Source organism: Pecten maximus, chromosome 18 (assembly GCF_902652985.1).
Source record: "Pecten maximus chromosome 18, xPecMax1.1, whole genome shotgun sequence".
NCBI lineage: Eukaryota > Metazoa > Mollusca > Bivalvia > Pectinida > Pectinidae > Pecten > Pecten maximus.
In genome coordinates, this window is record NC_047032.1 from 20,136,526 (window position 1) to 20,161,502 (window position 24,977).

The 24,977-nt window shown below is 34.1% G+C and overlaps 2 protein-coding genes across 3 annotated transcripts; one reads left to right on the top strand and one right to left on the bottom strand.

Annotated features, from left to right (window-relative positions):
• Nucleotides 1–1,270: 1,270 nt before the first annotated feature.
• LOC117316499 (neo-calmodulin-like) lies at nucleotides 1,271–10,268 on the bottom strand. 2 transcript variants are annotated; one of them, XM_033871109.1, is made up of 5 exons: nucleotides 10,194–10,268; nucleotides 5,808–5,912; nucleotides 2,947–3,114; nucleotides 2,424–2,669; nucleotides 1,271–1,648 (listed from the first exon to the last, which is right to left on the bottom strand). In XM_033871109.1, the coding sequence occupies exons 1-5, from the start codon at nucleotides 10,240–10,242 to the stop codon at nucleotides 1,620–1,622; spliced, it is 597 nt and encodes a 198-aa protein (XP_033727000.1). In that variant the 5' UTR covers nucleotides 10,243–10,268; the 3' UTR covers nucleotides 1,271–1,619. The 2 variants fall into 2 exon arrangements, with proteins under 2 accessions (XP_033727000.1, XP_033726999.1); XM_033871108.1 differs by lacking the exon at nucleotides 10,194–10,268 and adding an exon at nucleotides 6,856–6,946.
• An 8,039-nt stretch (nucleotides 10,269–18,307) lies between these two features.
• LOC117316500 (cytochrome b-c1 complex subunit 7-like) lies at nucleotides 18,308–24,668 on the top strand. The gene is made up of 5 exons (XM_033871110.1): nucleotides 18,308–18,373; nucleotides 21,347–21,383; nucleotides 21,760–21,885; nucleotides 22,517–22,692; nucleotides 24,241–24,668. The coding sequence occupies exons 2-5, from the start codon at nucleotides 21,362–21,364 to the stop codon at nucleotides 24,415–24,417; spliced, it is 501 nt and encodes a 166-aa protein (XP_033727001.1). The 5' UTR covers nucleotides 18,308–18,373; nucleotides 21,347–21,361; the 3' UTR covers nucleotides 24,418–24,668.
• The last annotated feature ends 309 nt before the right edge of the window (nucleotides 24,669–24,977 follow it).

The following is a 24,977-nucleotide window of genomic DNA, read 5'->3' on the forward strand; positions in this document are numbered from 1 at the left end:
TAATACAATTATATATATAACTTATCAATGTCCTCTCCGTAATACAATTATACATATAACTTATCAATGTCCTCCCCGTAATACAATTATATATATAACTTATCAATGTCCTCTCCGTAATACAATTATACATATAACTTATCAATGGCCTCTCCGTAATACAATTATACATATAACTTATCAATGTCCTCTCCGTAATACAATTATACATATAACTTATCAATGTCCTCTCCGTAATACAATTATACATATAACTTATCAATGTCCTCTCTATAATACAATTATACATATAACTTATCAATGACCTCTCCGTAATACAATTATACATATAACTTATCAATGTCCTCTCCGTAATACAATTATATATATAACTTATCAATGCCCTCTCCGTAATACAATTATATATATAACTTATCAATGTCCTCTCCGTAATACAATTATATATATAACTTATCAATGCCCTCTCCGTAATACAATTAACTTAGCAATGGCCTAATGATAAATCATATTATAGTATCACAAACAGAGCAGAAAAGGATAGAGGAAAACAGAGAAAAACAATGAAACATGTAGGTGAAATAAGAATAAATTGTACAAGATAACGGACAAGCGGATGACATCGTGGATAATATTTTGAATTGTACACATACTTTGATATCTAAGGAACTATCGCCATACATAAGGCCTTCATATGTAATAAGTCTATACCATGATAGATGTCTAAGCATTGTACACTTGTGTATTTCATTGTACATTATATAATGGGCAATGAGAAATAAAATATTTTAAAGATCATGGCTAAGTCCTCTGATAGCTTAACAAGTACCGTGGCTAAGTCATTTGAGGTTGTAGCATTATTGGGCAAAAGAAATAGAATGTTGTATAAACGACGGGCATGGCTCCCCTAGGAAAAGAGGGGCAGTCTAATAGTGGAAGCAGGACATGAATCCTTGATATCGCTACTACTCCTGATTTTTGATATAGAACATTGGGCAAAGGAGAAGTGTGGCTCCCCTAGGGCCGATATGTGAGGCGCAATATGGGAAATATAGCCAATTCCTCTTCTTCTTTAAGAATGACAGGATCTGGTTCTCATTTTGTTTGTTCCAATGTTGGGAGATGCAGCTCAAAAGGCAGACAAATATTTGTAATATACAATTAACTTAAAATGAGAGTATTTTCCATAATTACATGTGTTTGAATATCCAGGAGAGCGATGCAGGCCCTCTGGATCTCTTTGATACAGGTATATACCACAACCGTCGTATTATAGCCAGCATACATTTTACTTACATTCAGAATGGAAGAATACTAAAAATAATACAAAATCACAGGATATTTATGAATCCTTGACAATCCGGAAACTATTTGACCTTGGAACACCACAATGGTGCTTATCACACGATGAACGTTGCAGACTCGTCAACCCTGTCTCCGTTGTATAGATGAAGACTAATCGTCATGTTATGACACTGTGACCGGTTAGCCTTTAATATTGTAGTTTTACGTGCTGTTTATGTATGTTATATGACTTTTGACACATTGATGACGTGTTAACTCCCCGACAACACGACTAACAGATCCGGCATGTCGGTGTTTGCATCACTGTGGCTTGGCGTTCAAGTCTTGCATATCTTCCCAACCAAATCTGAAAATAAAATCTATTTTTGTTTATCCAAATCGATATTGTGGATCTATCATCTTATCGTTTTGTATTCAGTGCTGACTGTATTTCTCACTAGAATCTAAAGGTCACCAGTGTGTGTTTTGTACAGCTCTGTATTACTGACTGTTTACCTCTTAGCTATAAATGGGAATTTGGAGAGTAAAAGGAAACACTTTAGAATCAGAAATAAAGAAATATAATAACAAAAAAAAAACAAAAAAAAACAAAAAAACCAAGGAATGATTTCTACTCAATGTAATATGTAGAGGTAAGTCAGGAAAATATTGTATGTATTATCTGATAAGTCATTACTGTCTAAATTCATGTACATGTACTTAATTCAGGATATCCATTAACTTACAATTTTACATATATCGCCGCGTGGCAGCAAGGTTAATTTCGTGGTGGGGGTCTCCTTCTAGTAGTGGGTGACTACCTCATTGGACAACATAGGGAGTCCGGTCGCATGTCATCCAGAGTAATTAGGGTAAAGAATCTTCCCCAGGGACACAACATTTAATAGAGTATAGAGAAAAGTTTTCCTAAGAAATGTTCTTTTTCTTAGTGGATATTTTCCTTAATGCCCCAAGACTCCGGATTCATCAGTAACAAAGCATTACAAGCTTTAAAGAAAATTCTCTAACTATTTCCCCTTAAGATTTAAATAAATGAATTTCCTTATGTTAAGAAAGTTAGTTGATGAAATGCCTAAAGGACAATTACTCCCAGAATAGAACGACCGCATCTTTACACGTACCTTTATATATAACAACTCCATCCTTTTTAACGTCCATGTCTCGAAAAATCTCGTCAATCCATTCGTCGTCGAGAGCATCTCCTGTTCCTGTTAGCACCGTCCGGAGTGTAAGGCAGGAGACAGTGCCTTCTGCCTTTTTGTCCAGTGTCCTGAAGGCGTTCATTAGAGAGTCCCTTTCTGCTACAGCAGCGTCCATCCGGATCTTCAATTTGTCTTTGTACTCATCATATTCTATATATGTGGACCCTGCCGGCAGACAGTGCGTAGATACAATGAGAGAGACGATGTCAACAAAAGTCATCAACAAAACTTAAGAGTTGTTAAAAATAAACAAAAATCATCTGTTTATTGTCAATAAAACACCTTTCATTTGCCAACGGTCAATTTCCTTTGTCAATTTAAATTACATGTATTAGATGACGTTACAATGTTCTGTCAACATGTCGGTCTTGGTGTTAACAACACTCCTGGAAACTCTCCCATTATATTCAAATATCTCGTACGCCAAACCGTAAATTCTTACCGTTAGCATCACATTGGTCCAGAACGGTTTTCACCTCCTCTTGTGTTGGGTTGAGTCCCATCACGTGGTACCATTTTATCAGTTCGTCCAGGGACAACCGTCCGTCTTTGTCTGTGTCAATGGCGTCAAACATCTCGCGTAGCTTTTCATCCTGCACAGCCAGGTCTCCTTGTAAAGAGTAAGGGTGCTACATATCATGTTATTTAACAAGATTTACAAGACAATATCAACATTTAGACAAACCCGTAATTTTAACGAAAAATAGATAAAATGAAGGAAAAAATTACGACGGGACACCTTAATCGGAGATTTTAAAAAGCTCTCGAAAAATCATACATGTACCAGGTGTTCCGGAATAGTGAGCACAGTATTCTACTTCCTAGCCAAAGGTCGCATTGCAGATCGAGTTCAGGACATGTGTTATACATGTTAATAAATAAAATTATATTGATGGATTATCATTTAATTACAAAATATGAGAATTGGAGAATTACTGTATATTCCCACTACTACAGTAGAGTAGAAGCATGGTCCAAACATATTTAAGGGAAATCAGTAGTCATAGTTTAATCTTTAAACCGTAAGACTTCGGAGAGCTTTCAAGAGTGGCCATCAAGAGTGATTGATATGAGGGCTTGTAAAGGAAACAAACAAGCGAATGTCACTTTGAAATATTGATACAGTACACATCTATATATGTCAAATGATGAGTTTTATTGCATCATACAGCTGTTTCGTCCTTCTATAGGACTTGTCCGTGATATTAGGGACATCATACATCTGTTCGACCTTCTAGGACACGTCAGAGGTGTTAGGGATATCATACAGCTGCTCGACCCTCTAGGTCTCCTCAGTGGTGTTAGGGACATCATACAACTGTTTCGTCCTTCTAGGACTCCTCGGTGATTTTAGAAACATCATACAGCTGTTTCGTCCTTCTAGGACTCGTCAGTGATGTTAGGGACATCATACAGCTGTTCGTCTTTCTAGGACTCGTCAGTGATGTTAGGGACACCATACAGCTGTTTCATCCTTCTAGGTCAGTGATGTGAGGGACATCATGCAGCTGTTTCGTCCTTCTAGGACTCATCTGTGGTGTTGGGGACATCATGCAGCTTTTCGACCTTCTAGGACTCGTCAGTGATGTTAGGGACATCATACAGCTGTTCGTCCTTCTAGGACTCGTCAGTGATGTTAGGGACATCATACAGCTGTTTCGACATTCTAGGTCAGTGATGTGAGGGACATCATGCAGCTGTTTCGTCCTTCCAGGACTCGTCAGTGGTGTTGGGGACATCATGCAGCTGTTCGACCTTCTAGGACTCGTCAGTGATGTTAGGGACATCATATAGCTGTTCGTCCTTCTATGACTCGTCAGTGATGTAAGGGACACCATACAGCTGTTTCGTCCTTCTAGGTCAGTGATGTTAGGGACACCATACAGCTGTTTCGTCCTTCTAGGTCAGTGATGTGAGGGACATCATGTAGCGGTTTCGTCCTTCTAGGACTCGTCATTGGTGTTGGGGACATCATACAGCTGTTCGTCCTTCTAGGACTCGTCGGTGATGTAAGGGACATCATACAGCTGTTCGGCCTTTAGGACTCGTCAGAGGTGTTAGAGACATTATATCGCTGTTTCGTCCTTCTAGGACTCGTCAGTGATGTTTGGGACATCATACAGCTGTTCGTCCTTCTAGGACTCGTCAGTGATGTTAGGGACATCATACAGCTGTTCGTCCTTCTAGGACTCGTCGGTGATGTAAGGGACATCATACAGCTGTTCGGCCTTTAGGACTCGTCAGAGGTGTTAGAGACATTATATCGCTGTTTCGTCCTTCTAGGACTCGTCAGTGATGTTTGGGACATCATACAGCTGTTCGTCCTTCTAGGACTCGTCAGTGATGTTAGGGACATCATACAGCTGTTCGACCTTCTAGGTCAGTGATGTGAGGGACATCATGCAGCTGTTTCGTCCTTCCAGGACTCGTCAGTGGTACTGGGGACATCATACAGCTGTTCGACCTTCCAGGACTCGGTTATGTTAAGGACATCATAGAGCTGTTTCCACCTTCTGTGACTCACCAGTAATAATCAAACCGAAAGTGCAGAAAATATGAAACGTAAGTAAGGAAAATAAAAAAGTGGAAAACCAATGTTGAAATATGGAAAGTGAGTAACAGGCACACCTTACGATTTATGGTAAGTGTCTCGTTGGGTATAATGGTTTACTGTATTTCTCCCAGTACCATCTCCCACATCGATACTCAACAAGGGAGAGGTAGCATAATCGCGACCTAATCAGAGTAGCTAAATACTGACCTATTAATTTAAGATGTTACATAAGGATTTAAAACGACGATGAATCGATGTAGCCATTCATAGCCTTAACATACCATGCAGGTAATATCTAGGAAACAAAACAATCTCTGACCATATATGGGTAGATGGTTTGGAGACGATTATTGATTCTGACCATATATGGGTAGATGGTTTGAAGACGATTATTGATTCTGACCATATATGGGTAGATGGTTTGGAGACGATTATTGATTCTGGCCATATATGGGTAGATGGTTTGGAGACGATTATTGATTCTGGCCATATATGGGTAGATGGTTTGGAGACGATTATTGATTCTGGCCATATATGGGTAGATGGTTTGGAGACGATTATTGATTCTGGCCATATTTGGGTAGATGGTTTGGAGACGATTATTGATTCTGGCCATATATGGGTAGATGGTTTGGAGACGATTATTGATTCTGACCATATTTGGGTAGATGGTTTGGAGACGATTATTGATTCTGACCATATATAGGTAGAAGCTATAGACATGATTATTATTTGTTGTAGGTATATACCCGTAACTTGAATGCGATGTACTTCCGTGTGTTCGTCCGTCTTTACGCCCAGTCGTGTCTCGTCGCTGGCTTTGTCTGGTTCAGACATACTCACGTCTGGTGAAACTGACGAAATACAACATCTCACACTGTATAGATAAAGAAACAAGGTAACATAGCTGTGGTTAAGGTATAGTTAGGGCCTTATTTAAATAAAGAAGGTAATGCTAAAAAGTTGTAAAACTGCCTTTAATGAATTAAAAGGACATCGACGAAAAGTGTGTGTGTGTATATATAAAGGGACGGGGAGTTTCAGTTGTCCCCTTTATTTCAGAGTTTGTGTGAGGGTGTGTGTGGGTGGCGTGTTAGTGGCGGTTAATTTGCAGGAGAGAGATAGCAAGTTTTGAACATCTGTCTAATTTACAATAGTGTACCATACCTAGCCGTATGTCCCCAATATACCGTGATATATCTCGTGAAATCTTAGAAAAATAGTAATTATTGAACACCTATAAATACCAAATTTTATGTTAAAATGTTGCAATGTTTTACTCGTCACACCATAAAATATACATGAACTTTATTACATAGTTGATTTTGGGAATATCACTATGTGAAGCAACTATATTGACATTTGATATTGTTTTATACCTGTTCATATGGAATTGTCTTGGTAATTTTCTATCGACTACATGTATCTATCTAATGATTAATTCAAAATACGCCATGGTTGAGACAAAAAAATGTTTATAAATACATTGTATTGACATGTAAACACGTCTCTGTGTAGAGCTGTAAACATAAGACTTTCTATGGCAGTGTATGTTACACAGTAATTAAACCATCACACATTCTGACATGGTTCCAGGAAAAGGCAATTCCTGGAGAACGAAGATGAAAATTAACTTATTGTCTCGAAATTTCGTCTAAACTCAATCAAACATCTTAAAAATCGACATGCATAAACACATTTCTTCAACTATCAAGTTATTCTGGTTCCATAAATTCATGATTCATAGACTCCACGGTAAAAAAAACCGCAACTGGATGCTGAATTATGACAACTTACCGAGTCTGTGACAGCAGAATTCTGACTTGCCTGTCCTGAACGCACACATGTACAATTTATATGTCTATATACGCCCCTCCACAGAAGCGGCAATACAACAGACAAAATATACCTATACATAGTACAGGGGATTAAAGATAAAGATACCTAAGCGGCAATGCATACACTGTTTGGGGAATTTGGACAATGTAAATAAAAAAAGGTGGCAGAGAAATGTTTAGATACACTCAATTTAAATCTGGAATCCACGAGCATGGTGCTGGACCTGATGATATGATTCCCAGCATAATAAAATCAACTACATCCACCTATCAAAGTTCCTCTAACTCTTCTATTTAATAAAACATCTGAAACTGGTACAATTCCCCTCAGCTGGAAGATGGCTAATATTAATGCTACTTATAAGGGTAAAGGATTAGTTAATGAGGTGTCAAATTACAGACCTATCTCTGTCACTTCATGTTTTAGTAAAATGCTAGAAAAAAATCATTTTTAAATATCTTTATAACTACATGATTACATATAAGATTATAACAAAACACCAGTCTGGCTTTACACCTAAAGATTCAACTGTAAATCAATTATTATCTATTTACCATACCATTGTTAATTGCCTAGATCAAAATAAAGAAATCAGATTTATATTCTGTGACATAAGCAAGGCTTTTAATGGAGTTTGGCATAATGGACTGCTCTACAAGTTAGAATCATATGGTGTTAAAGATAATCTTCTAAAGTGGTTTCAAAACTTTTTATCAAATAGAAAACAGAGAGTTCTAACTGAAGGTCATGCATCAACATTTGACCCTGTTCAAGCAGGGTTCCACAAGGCTCGATCCTCGGCCCATTACTATTTTTAATATATATGAATGATATTGTTAACTGTGTCTCCAGTAAAATTAAATTATTCGCAGATGACACTTCTCTTTATGGTACATGTGATGACAATCCCATTGAATTGGCACAAAATCTTTTAGATGACTTGACTAATATTAAGCGTTTGGCCACTAAATGGGACGTCAAATTTAATCCTTCCAAAACTGAATCTATTATCTTCTCTAGAAAAACTGACAAGAATCATCATATCATTACTTTTTATGATGAACCGATTGCAGAGAGCAAAGTACATACATAGCTGGGTCTTATACTTAGTCTTACACTTAGTCTTACACTTAGTCTTACACTTACTGACGATGTTAAATGGAACCAACACATATCTAGAATTTATATTTATATTTAAAGTATTTAAAAGAATAATTATTTTAAGATTAATAAAAAACAAAGCTGATAGAAAATCTCTAACTTTTATATATACATCCTACATAAGACCAATTATTGAATATGCAAATGTTGTGTGGGACAATGGTACACTAGCTGCTCAAAACAATCTATTAGAAGTTATACAATTAGAAGCTGGGAGACTAATAACAGGTTAACGCAGAGGAACACCACATGATAAATTATACAAAGAATTAGGGATGGGAAACTTTAAGTTGCAGAAGAAAGAATCATAAACTTATCATGATGTATAGAATAATGAACAATACAACTTCAGATTATCTTGAAAAAATATACAACCATATTTTCATGATGAAACTCTAGACAGATATCCCCTCCGAATATACAGAATATTTGATCCCCCATTATGTCGTACTGTAAGTTATTTTGAAAGTTTTTTTTCCCATCCATGTTTAATGAAATTAATAGACTAAATCCAGATATTAGTAACATTCAGTCTACGCCACAGCTTAAAAGGCTACTAAACAAAAGTCAATTTATAAAGTCTGAATCAACTGATGTTTTCAAATTTTGTGGAAATCGTGATATAAATATTATTCTATGTCAGTTAAGAAATAATGCAAGTAATTTAAACTATGATCGTTACAAAGATCATTTAATTGAATATCCAATGTGTGAATGTAACCAATCTTTTGAAACTGCATTACATTATTTTTCAGAATGTAACAAATAGGATATTATTTGCCAGACTCTCCAACAAAATTTAAATCATTACTCTCATAATCATCTATGTATACATGTCTTTTACATGCTTGTAACAGTTGTAATGATACACAGCATAAAGATATACATGTTGTGTGTATTATCACATACATTAATTTTGTATATTCAGCTATATTTACATTTGCTCCGCATTTCCCCATGGACACAATTCTAAGAGCCAGTTGCCACCATACGCCTATAACACCCAATGCATCAGGCTATAACACCCAGTGGGTCATGTGACATTAAAAAGACGTTTTTTCTATTGGTTCAGTTTTTTTCAAAAAATTTTCAAAATTTTTTCAAAGACGGAAATGGTAAGACAATGTAACTATAAGTATTGAACAGTGGTTTTAATGTTGTTATAGTCGATATGGCAGCAAGATGTATGGTGGGCAAATGTAGCATGGGAACCCTAATGGGCGGGTTCCCATGCCATTTGCCCACCATACATCTTGCTGCCATATCGACAATAACAACAGTAAAACCGCTGTTCATTGCTTTGATATATCGCAATCAAATAGATTTCATTGATATTAACAACTATATTTAATTAAATAATAATAATTATTGTTTTCTTTAAGTTCGTTTTTTTTTTTTTTACATAAGCTATATATTTATATATTACCATAAATTCTTCATTAAATAATGCTATTTACTGAGTCGACCCCCTGGTGCACCTTACTTTAATGACACATTTGTTAAATGTTGGGTAAATCAAATTTAATTACAACACTTGCTAAATATCTACAGGATGGATTTGATTTGGGGCAGATTTGATACTTGTTATTAATATGTTTTCTTTTTCTTCTTTTTTTTCTTCTTTTGTTTTTTGTTTTTGTTTTTTGTTTATGATATAACCATCAAAAATGAAGTAACTCCTTTCAAACTGATTAAGAAAATATCAAATTATTTGCAAGAGTTGGTGTAACCTTACTTCAAAAATATATATCTATTTGCTGAAATTGGCTTTTGATCCTCATCAGTAGATGGCCAGTGTGTGATGCATATGGACTGTGTGGCCTCTATCTGTTGGGGGATGAATTCAATATCACCAAATATTTATTGCTTTGTATTATTCACTGATAATATAATAATCCAGTATTTAAAATTAGGTATCCTTAGCCAAAGGGTTACTCTCCTAAACAAGATTGTCTAACAACCTCAATGATTTACTTCCCTCTTAAGTCAATTTGTCATATCAATGTGTACATATGTTTGTCTATATTTCTTACCACCTGTTGTTTCTAAGGAGAAGACTTAGATAGGCTACGTCTGATGTCTAATCCTATTGACTTTCCATCCATGTCAATAACATTTGTTGAAATTGAACTTACCGAGTCTGTGACAGCAGAATTTTGACATGCCTGTCCTGAACGCACACATGTACAATTTATATGTCTATATACGCCCCTCCACAGAAAGCGGCAATACAACAGACAAAATATACCTATACATAATACAGGGGATTGAAGGTAAAGATACCTAAGCGGCAATGCATACACTGTTTGGGAATTTGGACAAGGTAAATAAAAAAATGACAGAGAAATGTTTCAGATACACTCAATTTAAATCTGGAATCCACGAGCATGGTGAAGTGAAACATTTCAACTACTTTCTTAATAATCAACTGTTGATTCTTGATTCTATCCTTATTAACGTTATTATGCTTCTATGTAGGAAATGCATTTTCTTGATATTTTTTGTCTCATTAGAATTCTTTATAAGACATCAAAGTAACTTCTGTTAGACTGACATGGTCCTAGCCAGACACAGTGTCTGTTGTTTAACACTATGACACACCACGTACACATCTCTTTAATTATCATACCAATTACACCCTAAAACAAATTAAGATCATATAAGGATAGTTATTGAAGGATTCTTGTTTGACTTAATTTGCCTCATACATTACTTTATCACTAACAATTCGTTTCGCTATTTTCATATGAATTCAAAGAAAAACTTAGGGAAGTTCGGGTTGTAGGGGCATTGTATTAGAAATGCAAATATAGCTGAGTGTAAGCTAACCTTTACACCTAGTGCACTACGTTTAAACTACAGGTAAACTAGTAGTGCACTACATTTAAACTACAGGTAAACTAATAGTGCACTACATTTAAACTACAGGTAAACTAGTAGTCAGATTTCAGATTTTATTTCTCTCTCAGACATACAGAGTATGTGACAAGAGGTCACTATACATCAAATTTATGAACACATGGCGGTTAGCAAAATATGAATGCAATAAACAACAGATGATAAACTAGTGATATACATCCAGTAATTTTTCAAGTTTTTGTAGAAATTTGCTGACCTTCGATAAAATCTTCACATTACATATGGTAAATAATCCTTGCATTTTAATAAGGCTAGGATAAGTACAGTAGTAATTTGGAATGTATAATTGTCTTATCTGCTTAACAGTTGTATGATCACATTTAAATAAACAATGATATTCGTCACCGATTTCATTAAAACATAGATTACATGTTCTATTTTCTTTAGGTATTCCAATCCATCTTACAGGTCTATAGGTAAGTGCATCTTTGAAGTTCTGAATTTAGTTATAATTTGTCTTTCTTTTGGCTTTAACTTCACAAGATAATTTTCAAACACAAAATTTCTTTTATCGATAAAATAGACAGACCTCTTGAAGAGCCCTATATATCGTTAAACCATTTTTGGATGAATTTGTCTTGTAATCTTTGTTTCACAGCATACTTCAAGTAATTTCTATTTAATGTACATATTGTGTGATAATCCCAGATAAAGTTCATACCAGTTTCTATAAATATATTCTGAACATTCTTTAACCATTTGAAATCCATAGTTCCGTTTGTCTGTAAATTAAACATTAATGTATACATAGCACTAGACAGATTACTACCAGTTATCAATTTATGCCAAAGCATAATAATTCTTGTTTTAACTTCTATATATAATGGAAATCTCCCGATCTCACCATATACCATGTAGTTTGGTGTACTTTTTTAATACCTAGTATACGCTCGCAGAACTGTAATTGTAGTTTTTCGATGACACTTAAATTTTCAAAGCCCCATACTTCTACTGAATACAAAAGTATCGGTAATACGAGGGTGTCAAAACCTTTTAATTGTAGGTCTACAGGTAAAGGGATAATTCTGATTTTTTTATTGTATACAGCAAACATGGCTTTTTTTAGATTGTTCCACCTGTTTTGTTTTGTAGTAGCTCCCGTTATAATTCATCAGAACTCCTAAATAAGGAAATGATTCTAGAATCTCTATCACATCATTGGATATTGTAAAATGGAAGTTCATTCGACACTTTCTTTTTGAAAATATAACAATTTTATTTTTCTTTGTATTTATATCAAGCTTCCATCTATTACAATATAATTCAAATGTATTCAGGGCTGATTGGAGTTCTTCGGCCGATTCAGACATAATTACTGTATCGTCTGCATAAAGAATTATAAACAGTTTGATATATTCCAATGTTTTCACCTAATTTTCTACCTTTTGTAAACAATTCACACCTTGTTCTCCAAGAAAGTCTTCTAGATCATTCAGATAAATGACAAATAGAAATGGCGATATATTTTCCCCTTGACGTACCCCGATATTACAATTGAACATTTCAGATACCTCATTTCCATTTTAACACAGGATTTGGTATTTGCATATAAATTATAAATAACTTTAAATATTTTCCCGGTTATATTACTTTTCTGGACTTTTTTTCCATAGCCCAAGTCTCCAAACCGAATCAAGGGCCTTTTTGAAGTCTATAAATGTACAAAATAACTTTTTTCCAAGTGAGAAATAGATGGATGTTAAGGCATGAAGAATAAAAATGTATCAGTAGTAGAATGATTTTTTCTGAATCCAGCTTGGGCATAAGTTATTAGATTTATTTCATCAGCCATCTTATGTAATCTGCTATTAAGAATAGATGTAAACACTTTACCAAGACATGAGGCAATGCTTATTGTTCTATAATTATCTAAGTTATCAGGATCACCTTTACGTTTATATATGGGTTAAATAACCCCTACCTTCCAGGAATCAGGTATGCAGTCTGTATTAAATATGACATTAAATAATTTATAATATAATGGTTTAAATAATTCTACAATGGCTTTTAGATACTCGTTTAAGATTCCATCATAACCTGGAGCCTTATTGTTGCTTAAACTAGAAATAGATTTAATAATTTCACACTCAGTAATTTCACCATTCAGTATTCAATTTCAATATCAAAGATTTCATTAAACTTATCTCCCTTGTTAAGATCTTTAAAGTAGTTGTACAATTCATTTATAATTTTTATCAATATTCTGTCCCTTACTGGTCCCGTCAATTTCACCTAGAATGTGCCAGAATGATTTCGGTTCTGATTTGGAAGCGTTTCGTAATTCTTTTTCCATTTTCTCTTGATGAATTCTTTAGGATTTATTTAAAGTTTTTCTATATTCTGTTCCAGTATTTCTAAGAACAGTTTTGTTTGTGGGATTTTTTTCGACATTATAACAACGTTTAGCTCTATGAAAATCTAACATTCTCGAGTAAACCAAGGCTTATTAGATTTACCTTCTTTTCATCAAATGTCTGCTTAGCCGATTCTTTAAATAAATAACTGATGGCATTAACACCATTGTTTATTTCAGCAGCTGTTACTAAATTATACGGTTTTTCCGAAATCAGTTCCACTTTTTCGACAATTTCTCTAAAAGCACCATTATCATCCCCTTCGATATAATTAACAAAATTCATTATTTTGTCAGTGTTCCATTTTACATAGCTATTTTTATTTAAGTTATTACTTGAGGCATTTTTATCATCTAATTCTATTTTTTTCAGACATAATTCAAGTCTACAATGGACATCAGAAAACTAAGGATCAAAATCAAAAATTTCAAATTTGTTACATTCTTTAAAAAATCTGATGAAAATAACAGATAGTCAATTACACTGGTATCATTACAAGTTGTTTTTCCAACTAATTTATCTTTCCCAGTTCGACCATTTGCAATATATAAGTTATTTTCTTTACAAAAATCGAGTGGTTTGTAGCCTAAACTATTCGGTCTTGCTTTACACTGGCTGGCTCGTTTTAAAGGGACAACAGCTTCATTTAAATTCTGTGAATCAAAGAAATATTTGTGAAGCTCATCATTCAAATTTACATCAAGTATTTCAATATGTGTATCATCAAGTTGTATAAAATCGTCTTTACATTCAGGTTTGGCATTAAAATCACCAACAAATGCAAATTTACAATTATTATTAGTCAGCTGATTCATCTCATTTTCATTTTTTTCAAAACAATCAGCAGATGAGTATTTTGAATTTCCAGGAGGGATATACACGCAACCCAATAACATATCATAATCTCGACTCATTATTTCTTGTGACAATTGCAACCATTGAACAAAATCAGAGGGAGTGTGGTGACATTGTAAATGAGATTTCAGGTCTTCTTTGTATATGATAACTATACCACCAGATTTCTTCTTCACTTCCTTTGATCTATTTTTACAAAAATATGAATATCCCTGTGGTAGACGTACATGTAGTATATCAAAATCATCCAACTTACTTTCCACAAAAAATAATAGGTCATATGATTCAATCAATAATTCAAATTCAGGTGTATTCAGTTTTGATTTTATACCACAAGCGTTAAGAAACGTGAGTTTAAGTGGTTCTGTATATTATAAGAGTCGCTGTATAAGTCATCTGGCTGACCTCTTGTGGTGTCCCCCTATCTGTTCTGATCGGGTAGTGCAATACACCCTATGAGGTGATGAACAGCAAAACCCCCATACAGGTAATGGACAGTACCCAAGGCTACCTGTGATTTTTACCTGTACTGTATGGATATATATATACATGTATATATAAAATACATCATGTCAGGGTATCGGGCCGACCATCACTGCGTCATTGAAACTTTTTTTAAGAACGCCGATGTGGCGCAGCAGTATAAGCTGCGGGTATTTCTGGCTAGGCGATTGGGTGCCGTAGATCGTGAGTTCGAGGCCCGGTCAGGGCACGAGTCAAAAAGTTGTCTTCCTTCGTCATTTGTGTTATACGAGTCTAAAAGTTGTCTTCCTTCGTCATTTGTGTTGCTAAGTTATATATCTATATCAGCACAATGTATCATATACACTATGTGTTGGTGATCCGAAGATATAGATTTGAATTTCCTGTCGTAGTTGTACCGAGAGAAATATATATATATAGTTGTATATTACTGTTTTACTGTGTTATATATTACTGTTTCACTTTGTTATGTATTACTGTTTTACTATGTTGTATATTACTGTTTTACTGTGTTATATATTACTGTTTTGCTTCGTTATATATTACTGTTTTACTGTGTTATATATTACTGTTTTGCTTCGTTATATATTACTGTTTTACTTTGTTATGTATTACTGTTTTACTTTGTTATGTATTACTGTTTTACTGTGTTATATATTACTGTTTTGCTTCGTTATGTATTACTGTTTTGCTTCGTTATATATTACTGTTTTACTGTGTTATATATTACTGTTTTACTTTGTTATGTATTACTGTTTTACTTTGTTATGTATTACTGTTTTACTGTGTTATATATTACTGTTTTGCTTCGTTATGTATTACTGTTTTACTATGTTATATATTACTGTTTTACTGTGTTATATATTACTGTTTTGCTTCGTTATGTATTACTGTTTTACTGTGTTGTATATTACTGTTTATATATATTTCTCACAAATGACGAAGGAAGACAACTTTTTGACTCGTGCCCTGCGTTTTTTCGAGTGCTCATTGGGACTTTTTGAGGAGTTTGGGTGGCCCTGAAAAGGGCCGTTTGTGTTTGTAGTAAACTGTTTCAGGAGTTTACAAATGACAAATGAAGACAACTTTTATAAGGCTATCTAGCAGTTATATTCAAAGAGTTACTAAAAAGGTTTTGGAAGCTTAGTTTGTTGTTATATTTCAACCTTTCTATTCTTATTAATGGTACACTGTAACTAAGTTAAGACAAATTTACTTTAAAAATCCTTTAACTAAGTTAAATTGTTCAAGCCAAGTTTCATTTATCTTTTGGTACTTTATATTTCGTATTGATTGATCAGTTATATATTTCACATGTTTTATTCCAGTAATTTTGTTTTCATCACATGAAAGTATATAGTAAAACATTTGGAAACAATTATCGTTACTTGAACATTTTCAATTTGATACATTTAATTTATATTGTAGTTTAATGCCAGATTAAATTAAGCAGCATATTCATAATTTTTAAAATTAATTATCTTTTGATGATTCGCAAAAAAAAAAAAAAAAAAAAATACAAAAAAATACAAAAAAAAAAACCTATACAAAAAATCCACATGTAGATATCATATATGGGTAGTGTCAGATGCTAATTACAGGTAGGTAAGGCAAAGGAGCCTGGCACAGCATGCTATATAAATGGACCCCTGGGGTGGGGTGGGATGTGATTGGGGACTTGACAAAACTATAGCCAGGTGTTAAAACAGGCACACCTTAAGACTGATCCTCATCTGATACATATATATATAGGTAAGGTGTAATGGAGGTCCATAAGGTGGTGGTGAGGTGGGGTTTGTGCCCTGGGGACCAGGTGGCCATGACAACAGGCATGTACTGTGAGTACCAAATTATACATACCGGTACATGTATATATATACATGTACATGTACATAACTTGTTGTGTAGATATCATATGTCTCTTACAGAACATAAATGAGAATATACGAAGCTTCTGATTCTTAATAATCAGAGACCTATATACTAGTATATAGGTCTCTGTTAATAATTGATTCTTGATTATGTACTATGAAATGTTTTCATGGTTGAATTAACAGATATTAGTGAAGTAACAATACATTGAATTTTAGAATATTAAAATAGGCCTAAGGTAGAATTAATCAGTAATATAAAATGTAAATTAATTACATCTTAAAAAATAAACGAAAAGCATCAAAATTTTGAAATCATGAAGATAAACCTTAATTTTACACTATAATGAAATCTTTTTAAAAAACATTCATGATAAAAAAAACCCATTACAAATCCAATTGATAGAGTTTTAATTCCTCTTGTGCAATATATCATGTAAGAACCACAGCCAATTTTATGTTGAGTTTATATTAGATAAAATTTATCAACATTTAAATATACCTGGTAAAGTCAGGATGACAGATATAAGGCAGTCAATTTACACAGGTCTGTATATGTAACCACTACGGGTATCTAACACAGGTGTCCAGTGGCACTGTCCTTTACCTGTATAGGGGGATTTGTGGTCACACCTGACTGGACGTAGTGCACTACTAGTTTAAACGTTTTGTAGGAGTGCACTAGGGTGTAAAGGTTAGCTCAATATTAGCAGTTACACTCAACTGTACTTGCCGTTGAAACGTTCTTTTTTTAATAAGCTGCGGGTATTTCTGGCTAGGCGATTGGGTGCCGTAGATCGTGAGTTCGAGGCCCGGTCAGGGCACGAGTCAAAAAGTTGTCTTCCTTCGTCATTTGTGTTTCTAAGCTATACATCTATTCATTAGCACAATGTATCATATACACTATGTGTTGGTGATCCGAAGATATAGATTTGAATTTCCTGTCGTAGTTGTACCGAGAGAAATATATATATATATATATCTTGTATATAGACTAAACTTTTCTGGCCATAGACACATTTTTGATGTTATTGTGCTTTTAAAAAGGAAAGATTCAAGGTGTTCCAAAAAATTAAATGTGAAAATGTTAAAGTCAGAAAACACATAATGTTTCACTTGAACTTCATGGTAAAGTCAGAGACACATGTATTATATGTCTCTGGTAAAGTGAAGCGCACTTAAAGGAATGAATGAAGATAATCTTTTTTTTTTTTTGATAAACTACTATAAGAGTGTCACTTTGCCATAATAGTAAATAAAGCGCCATGCCCCTGCCTAAATTTCCTGGTCCCTGTTATGTTTTTTGTCTTCGTTTTATCATTTGTAGAAAAATATTTCAGCAAACTGATAAATAATGGTTTTTAAGCTCACTTTGCCATATGCTTCACTTTACCATATAAACTAGGCCTACGGTTGTATTCATAAATGATATAAATCAAATCTAACGTAGGGGTACCCCAACACAGAAACATATAGGTGGTACAGGTGGTCAGAGAACGTTAAACAACCTACATTGAAGGCGTACTAACTTAGCCGTTATAAATACGGTCAAGGGGAAGGAACTCTTTCAAATATCAAACTTTTTGTATTCCAACTCCCGAGAACTTAGAAAGCGAAAATGGTAGAGATAATCATAATATGCATCAAACTATAAATAAACAAAACATTGATAGGTGATATATATTGAGCACATTGTTTATCACTTTGGCAAGTCATTTTTCATGGAATCCGTGTGCCTGTGATAAAATCAGAGTCATCTGCATGTTTTCTAAATTACAAGCGTCTGAATGAGTAAACTCTCAAGGTCACCACGGAGAGTAGACCGGTGATCAGGTAAGCCTTTCACATGTTGGACCTAGTTGGCTTTTTTGTTAAAATATTTTGAAATATAAGTCTGTCAAACATAAGATAGAATATATACGGACTGCGAATGTTGACATAAGATAGAATATATACGGACTGCGAATGATCATTTATTTTACCCGAATACTCCGTTTTGCGATTACTCATGAAGCCCAACGTTACACTCTAGGACCTAACAATCTTTACAATGTACATTTCTAATTTCTTACACAACGTCAACGACACAACTTTCGTTGACCTCCTGCTCTGTCATTATCATTTGCTTTGCGAATAATATGTACTAAAAAATGAAGAAGAACGTGTAAGAAACTTGGGAGATTGGTTTTTAAAGCCATTCATTGTAACACAGTCACACTGGAAGTCCTGATCCAGTTGCCCTGGTCTTGAGGGCACATGGTAAGATAATCGCCGACCTTATTAAACATATATGTAGGTAAGCAGTGATAGGGACTCAACCAGATTTTCCTTTGGGCATCAAGGCCTTTATTTTAAAACTCATAACTAAAAAAATATCATTCAAAGTGACATAGATCTTAGACTATGTAATGCTACATACACAAATTTGACAAAGCCCTCTTAGTCTTAAAGCGTGATCTCAATGTTTTTGTTTATGAATATAAAACTACATCAATTTAAGCACTTCATAATCTCTTATGAGTTTCTTTTATTTGATTTCTTTCAATTCTGTTCTGTAACGTCAGCAATTCATACGTAAAACTAAAAAGTAGAACATGAACAAATCTACTCCAATAATATTAGAGGTTTACACGACAGGAAACTTTTGACAGGCTGTCATGATCATGTAACCTTTAATCACCACCGCACATAGAACCTGTTGCTGTGACACCTCTAATTGAAATCGCTTAAAAGTTATAATAACTCACATTTTATACGATATGACTTACATAATGCTATAAAGCTATGATAAATAAACACAGTTACAATATTGTGTCCATATCTATATCAAAGATCAGTGATTATTAGCCTCTTTTGTTGTTTAAGCGTAGGTCCCATTTGGATATATCGCCATACTTGTTTTGATTGTGACCTCTCAAGGTTATTTCTGGTTTATCCAAATTTGTAGTTGAAATAGAAGAAGCAAACGAAACGCTGTGAAAAAATTGTGTTACTCTATCCGTTTTATTTGTATGTATTACATATTTTATAATAACCGGAACAGCAAAGTTGTTTTAGTGACCCAATATTTGAACACAGTAGGTTGCAAGTGAATTATTGTGGATATAATTATATTTAAGAGGTGCCCATCACAGTTTGTGCATAAATGGATTGATACTTCATCGACAAGTAATGGTAAAGCGTACACATATTTGTTAACATGAGTTATCGTTTTAGATGGTTTATGACACTTTTTTTTGTCGCGCCCCAGAATCACGGCGCTGGTAGCTACAAGAAAAACACGCTGATGGGATATGAGGTCGCAATATCCACCAATGTAATCACTAATCAGGTGGAATAAGACCTCATATACGTATATATAGGAGTAGAACAATTCCTGAAAAGTGGTGAGAAACATCCCCAGATGATTTTAACAGAAAAGCATGAGTTTGTTAATCAAATGCTGAGAAGTCTCGCTGCTGTAGCATAAATGGACTGGGTCGATCATAGGGGACCAGGTAACTCGATTGGTAGAGAATCCATGTAGTGTTTGGAGAGGTCTCAGGTTCGAAGCCTGGGTTGTTAGTTGTTAGGATTTCTGCATCAAAGACTTTTAAGAAGGAGGGAAGAGTGTAGTGAAAATGGACTGGGTCAATCATCGACGACGAAGTAGCTCAATTGGTAGAGCATCCGGCTAGTATTCAGCAGTCCCGGGGTCAAACTCAGGTCTGGTTGCGCCTTTTCCCACTCCTCTAACAATGCTCATTCATGGTCCCAGACTTTTCATGTTTTAATAGCTTGTCTCGTATTTTGTCTAATAGACCCATGTTGACTCTGTAAGTCGTAGATTGATGATATTTTGATTTTGCGCGACACTCCTTGTCCTTACCTTCGCTGCAGCAGTATATGCTCTTTTAAATATTGAGAGAGGATTAGCACTGCATTAGAGATTCCCTGTAATTAGTAGGTAGTTTCCTGGTTTTAATTGCAATTGTAAAGAACTAAGCTGTTAATTTTCACGTTATTTCATCTATGTAGAAATCTGAATGTATATACTATCATTAAACATATTTTTGTAATTTTGTCATAATTGATATGTTACAAAACTTGGAGAGGCTTTAAAAGTGGGATAATTCAACATTCATTCCAGTGAAACAGTTTCAACAATCTTAATGTAGTTACTAAGGGTTGCTTGACACATGCAGATCTATACCATTTCCAAGTGCAATAACACATTCCTGAGGTATTTTATATCAATTAAAACACATGAATTGCATTAATTATGCTTCATTAATCCACATTATTTTAACCAACACACTTGCACAACTATTCAGTATTGTATGGTCATCGAATGAACCGTTTGGCATCACATTCAACTATCTTGAATTAAAATTAATCCTCCAATCCAGCTCCCCACACCAACAAAAAATAACATAATTTGGCAGTTTCTGAAATCACCTTTTTTAGGAGGAAACACCAAATTTGTCAAAAATAAAAAATTCTTAAAACAAAAATTGTTTAAAATAAGTAATAGAAGTGTGATTATTAATGAAATATACCGAAATCCATTATTTTGGTGTTTCATTAGGTGTTTCACTCAATGGTAAAATAGAAAGAAGTCTCACAAAATCAACAAGTTTCAACAACAAGTTTTATTCCAAACTTGAGCAAGTTGAGGACTGTCTTGAATTTTCAAGGGAATTCCCAATTTGTTTAATATTAAATGACTTGAGCAAGTGTCTTGAACAGACTGAGAACATTTTCGTTGTCAGTGTTTTGATAAATAAAATCAGTACAAGCCTGATATGTGTTTTTGTGATTTTACAGGTAACCGAACTGAAAATGAGTACAAAATCAGTTGTGTGTAAGTATTTAAAACTTCAAGGCCTTAGAGGTGGAAGTTATCATGTTGATGTTCTAAGTGCTCTAACACCAGCTGGTGTACAATTTCATATTTATTTTACATGAATTTATACTTCTCCACCATGATATATAAGCTTGAAATAATGTTATGACCAGATCTTACTTGGTTTTTATAAATTGTAGGAATATTTCACCTGTATTTAAGGTAGTTATGTCATGTAAAATCTGCTCTATTTACATGATTAATCTTTTGAAATGATGTGTTTTAATTGATAATTTCCTTGTATGAGAATATAATTCAAATGATTAATTGGTTTATTTGTGTGAGCCTACTTGACTTTCTCTGTTTTATTGTCCTGATGTTGTCAATGTTGTAGCCCGGATTTCCTCTGCGGCTGTGCAGACCTCCGGGAAGGAAAAAGTTTTGGCTGCTTTTTTTACATCACGTCCAGTCCAGATCATGCACAAGATTTATAGAAAAGTACTTTATTATCCACAGATTGGTAAGTTTATACATTATATGTCATAATATTACAATATTCCAGCATTTAGACAATATTAGGAGTTATAGAGGTTTTTTGTTGGATTTATATGTGACATTACTAATTTTTAATCAGATTTGTAAAAGATCTTCCTCATTAATTTTGCTTAGTGAATCATTGATAAATAATAATGCAATCACTATTTTACTTATTTTTTTTTATCATTTTACCAATAAGTTTAAACTATATGAACTATCTCTAAATGTATATATTAAATTATCTCCTTTTCCTTCTTAAATTGATTGGTATTACTACTTGTTCTTTGATTCTTTGATATCTGATGTTCACAATCATAAACCATGCAGTGCCCAATCTATAGTTAAAGCATGTGGTATATGTATAGAATACTACTAATTTAATTATAATTGCAAGTTGCAACAAGTGTAAATATATTATAATTGTATTAATTTAAAGAAATTTCCGAATAAACCAACTTATTGACTAAGAATTTCTCTGGTCTCAGTGGGTGCTCTGTATATTTTGGCAATATCTTTTTACTGTTTACATGCAGTATATTCCAAAAATTCAAATTAGTTGCTGTAGATATTCTCTAGATAAGACAATGTATTTCTTTATATTCTGACTCCAATAGGATTGTACAGGGATGACTGTACAAAACGTAACTTCTATGCCCCTGGAGTTCTGAATGAAGCTGTGCAACGACTTCCAGACACTATTCAACGGGAGAGACAATTTCGAATCAGCAGAGCTTTCGCTAAAAGTGGCAACAAGACTGTCATGAACAAGAAACAATGGACTCTTTACAATGTGAGTTATTTATAATCTAGTGTATTTTATAAATGATCTACCATTTTTACTGACATCATAGTGACATGACCCAAAGTCTCACAAAAATGTTGCCAAATTTCTCTGTTGCATTGAATTATGTTTTTGTCCTAAACTGTATAATTTCTAAATTTGAAAATTTTGAAAATTGACTTTGCCTTAAAGAGGCTTGCCCGCAGAGAGATCAGAAAAATTGGCTAATAGAAAAAGTAAGAAAAATATTGTTTATTTAATCGCAACCCGCAATAAGTCCCCGCTATAAAGTGGAGTCTAATTTGATTGACACATCAAAGAAACAAGCACGTGCACAGTGCCGCACAGTGATAACTTCAAAGGCAGCGGCGATTTACAAAGAAGATTTGCCGTTATATTCCATACATTTCCCTCTCAGGTTGAGTTTTAAAACGTCTTTTAAATACATATTCTGTAATTGTTTTCAAGAAATAAAGTCGGAAAGCCTCTAATTTTGTCACATAGAAACGTGTACTGAAGTTTATTTAGTGATCGGAGATGTGCCGTTTACCGGTCCGTCTGCGGGTAAGCCTCTTTAAGGTTTCCTGTAGTGAACCAGAGATAAGTCTGCCCTTGTGTTATTGGGTCAAGGTCATTGATACTAATTGAATGAAATCATTACCAGTGCTCAAGCAGCTTCATTCTTCGGGGTATTTTGATCAAACTTTGCACAATTACAAAGGACCATAATATCTCGGACAAGTCTGAGTTTCAAAATTCATTAACCAAGGAAACTTTAAGTTTGTTTGTTTGTTTTTTATTTGGAAAATATCACCTTTATTTGATATAAATCCTTAATCAAAATAATTGCATATTACATTAAAATCAGTCACAAGCTATTTGTATACTTTTCTTTTTTCACAAATTAATGCCCAAAGGCACCATTTTTATGAATCATTACAGTGAAATAAGTAGTGAGGGCTGGTAGGGGACATGTATTGCTCAGTATGCTTGTTTAAAATCCTGCTCCTTCTGTATTTGTCTTTGCAAGTGTATTTAACTTTTTAAACAATTTAGACCTGATTTTTTCATCTTTGGAGGAAAGAGCTTGGGTGTTAATTGTGAATGGATTATTCTGTCTTTTTTTCTTATTTCAACAAAATATCATTGACTCCTTACACACCAAATGGTTTGGACATCAGGCTAAGACTGTCATGTCTAAAGTCTGCAGTGGTATCTGATTGTACAGGTAAAGGGAGTGAACTCCAAGTTATTCAGTGATAAATCTACAAGCAAGCCTCTTAGTACTATACCACTTAATCATGCAAATTTAATGATGAAATACCATGTACTGTAAGAGATCTGTTGGAAACAGGCCATCAAATCATATGTCATAAAATTATGTCTTTTAAAGGTCTGCACTCACAGGAGTCAATCCTCGAAAACCAAGGAACAGGGCTTTTTAGGGAAACAAAATTGCATTATTTTCAGATATATATATATATATATATTGAAATTGAGTGAGTAATTAACATGTGTCTGAATTAAGACTTTGTTTTGTTTTTGTTTTTTTTACAGGATATGAGGTATATTGATAATGCTATTGACACAGTAATCCGTGACATAGAGGTAAAGAGATACTGGGATCAAAATGGAGAACAACCTCCAGATGATTTCAAGTTATCTCCAGAAGAATACCAAGAAGCTTTATCAAAAGTGGTTGGCATGATGGAAGCACCTGCTGAGGCGAAATGAGAAACAACTTCATTTTCCATTATTTAAAGTGTTGGTGACATAGTTACTATAACATGAACTTCATTAATTGATGGAGTTTTACCTTTATGAGAAATCTAGTATTGAGTGTGTTTATGAATTGGAATGGTTTCCATCAGGTACTATCTATGATGGAGGTTATTTTGAAACAGTGACTTTTAATTAACATCTAAATACTTCAGGTATATTATGAAAATTGGGATATGTGAATAAACATTATTTGTTAAAGAAGATTTTTAGTCTGTTGATTTTCTTTCCAAGGCAAAGCCAAAAGGGACAATTTGGCTATATTCCTATGAACAACTTCTTCATTGGAATCAAACAATGGTTATCGCTTATATTTGTCCAATAGCATCCTTGAGTGGTTGCCCGTTGGAAACATAATCATACAAATGGAGGAGCTGTACCCCTCTCCCCAGGAAGCTGAGGTAGGGTAAAATGAGACAATGAATCTGTTGAAACTAAGCAATGGATATTACTCATATTTGATTGGTAACATCCCAATGTGGTAGGGATTCACAATTGTATTAATGGATGATTCT